Raw genomic sequence first — 2,542 nt, 5'->3', positions numbered from 1 at the left:
TTTTCGCAGCCTACCTCCTGGAGCGAGGCACATACTATGTACACAAGGACTCTAGGCTCCTTGCCGTACACACCAAACACTTTGATGGCTCCCCCGCCAGTGCATCGTGTTTCGAACAAGCGGCCTCGCAGTCCCGACAAGGGCGAGACGCTGCGGCTGGTGCTGGAGCCGCCGTCGGTGCCCGCCAGGAAGAGGCGGCTCGGCAGCCACCCGTGTCTTCACGTGGATGACCACAACCGTGTGCTGGGTTCAGTGAACTTTCACGCGTGCCTCGTCCAGCTGGACTCCGAGGCCCAGATCACCTTCCTCTTCCACACCATGGCCAAGAGGCTGGGGCTGATCACCGGCACGGAGCCCACCGAAAGGCAGGACATCGACCTCTGGATCGGCTCGCGGGTGCTGGACGTCATAGAGCTGAAGGCCGTCCCCATCAGTCTGGGGGGCGGCGTGGAGATGGTCGTCCCCGCCACTGTGTTCCCGGCGTGGCTGGAGGACATGTACGACACAGACGAGGTCGTGCTGGACGCCCACCACTTGCAGCGCGGCCGCATGGTGCAGGTGTTTCGGCCTGACGGCAGCGACCTCTTCGTCTGCCGCCCGCAGCAACTGCGGCGGAGGCCGAGGAAAACGGAGCGCTCCGTGTGTGGTGCCCCGCGAGCCGCGACACCACTCGTGTCATCATCATCTTCACCGGCAATATTTTCCGATGACAACAGCGGTATCGACCGCTAAAACACAACACGGACTCCAAGACATGATTGTCCCCACACGCACTGTTCATTTACCAACCTATACACAATTGTAATTGCCCATTAACGCACCCGCTTATCTCTCTAAGCCAAACACAATCAACCGCGGTCAAAACACGATCAACCGCGGAACAAAATGTTATGAAAACAAAGCTGCGTCACCGCGTGAATTAAGCATGTCGGTTAGGTAGATTATTGTATGAGCTCGGTGTGAGTTTGATGTATGACTCACACGCCTGACGTATTACCCTCGCGATGTCTGCCTATATAAGAAGCATTTCTCCAGGCTTGACCTCAGATCAACCAGCACTCTGTTCGTTGCTGGACACTCAGTTGTCCTTCCCTAGACAACATGGGTAGAACATTCATCGTTGCTACTGTGAGTATGGAGTAATGTGGTACCATAGAGGAAAGCGTATCTAACATATCTATTGTGTTCTATTATCTTAGTTTTACTTAGGATTATATTTCTATGATACTTTATTGTGTGAGTTTTTACTCAATATTATACCAGTGTTAACGTCAGTAACCAATAGTGAAAGAAAACCTGAAGGCTCATTGAGTCTAGTAAGCCAGTCGCTGGTTTAAACAATATTTTTACCCTCTGTAATATTAAGTAGTATTAAGGTAGAATAAAATACATATAAGAAAGGCGACACCGTTTCATCACCCCATTTACGAACTCCTTTAAATACTCCTAAAGTACTAGAATTTTAAGTCAAGTGTCACTAATACAAACAGTGTGTCGTCTCCCCTGTGTGACCCGGATTACGGGTTACAACATTGGTGTCAGGTGTGGGGTTCACTTGGCAGCACCTCATCCTTGGGCTCAACAATGTTGATGTGGTCAGGCAGAGGAGTGCGTGGGCCATTCTTGCCAGTGGGGTCCCAGGGCAACATGATCTTCACCTTGATACCAAGCACACCCTGCCTCAAATGCACGTGACGCACAGCTGTGTCAACATAGTGGCGACGTGGCTCTCCGGAGTGGATCATGAGGCCGTCAGTAAACTTCATGCTCTTGGCTCGCTGACCACGCAGCTTGCCGGACACCACCACCTCGCAACCCTTGGCTCCAGACTCCATGATGAAGCGCAGCACACCATAGCAAGCACGGCGAACTGCAAGACCTCCAACTAGCTTGTAACGGAGAGACTCTGCCTGTGCGATGGCACAAAGACCACGCTGAGCCACCTTCTCGGCATACAGCTCCACCGACCCCTCGGCAAACCCAAACCTCTTCTGCACTAGAGAGGTGAGCTCACGGATCCTGCGCCCCTTCTCACCAAGGACATTCTGTGTACGAGTGGCGAGGATGATGATCTCTGTCCTGGCAGGGGTGTGGCGCACCTGCACCCCAGAGTAGCCGTCCTCAGCCAGCTCCTTGGTCAGGAACCTGTTGAGCTCAGCCTTGAACACGCCATCCTTGACGAACTTCTTCTTCTTGCTGATCGGGGCGGCCATCTTGGTTACAACATTGGTGTCAGGTGTGGGGTGGTGAAACATGTGGTGAAACATGTGGTGAAACTTGTGGTGAAACTTGCGATTTATATTGGTATTGTACTGGTGTATGTCCACATCCGAAAGCGAGGGAGAAGACAGTTATTCTTGGAATTACGGGAATAAGACTTTAGAGTTAAAAATGCCAGACGAAGGCAAGAACCCTCCCCCCAAAAAAGAAGATGGAAAATCGATCACCCTTGCCCATGATGATCTTGTCACGCTACTTAGCCGTCATACCTTGAATGATTTTAGTAGAGTGCAGGGACTCTTATATTTTTGTGGTGGAGAAG

At 51.8% G+C, this 2,542-nt stretch overlaps 1 protein-coding gene across 1 annotated transcript; it reads right to left on the bottom strand.

Annotated features, from left to right (window-relative positions):
* Nucleotides 1–1,538: 1,538 nt before the first annotated feature.
* On the bottom strand, nucleotides 1,539–2,219 carry LOC126990576 (40S ribosomal protein S3). The gene has a single exon (XM_050849188.1). The coding sequence runs from the start codon at nucleotides 2,211–2,213 to the stop codon at nucleotides 1,539–1,541; it is 675 nt and encodes a 224-aa protein (XP_050705145.1). The 5' UTR covers nucleotides 2,214–2,219.
* Nucleotides 2,220–2,542: the final 323 nt, after the last annotated feature.

This window comes from Eriocheir sinensis, unplaced genomic scaffold (genome assembly GCF_024679095.1).
Source record: "Eriocheir sinensis breed Jianghai 21 unplaced genomic scaffold, ASM2467909v1 Scaffold1779, whole genome shotgun sequence".
NCBI lineage: Eukaryota > Metazoa > Arthropoda > Malacostraca > Decapoda > Varunidae > Eriocheir > Eriocheir sinensis.
This window is presented reverse-complemented; position numbering and strand designations above follow the sequence as displayed.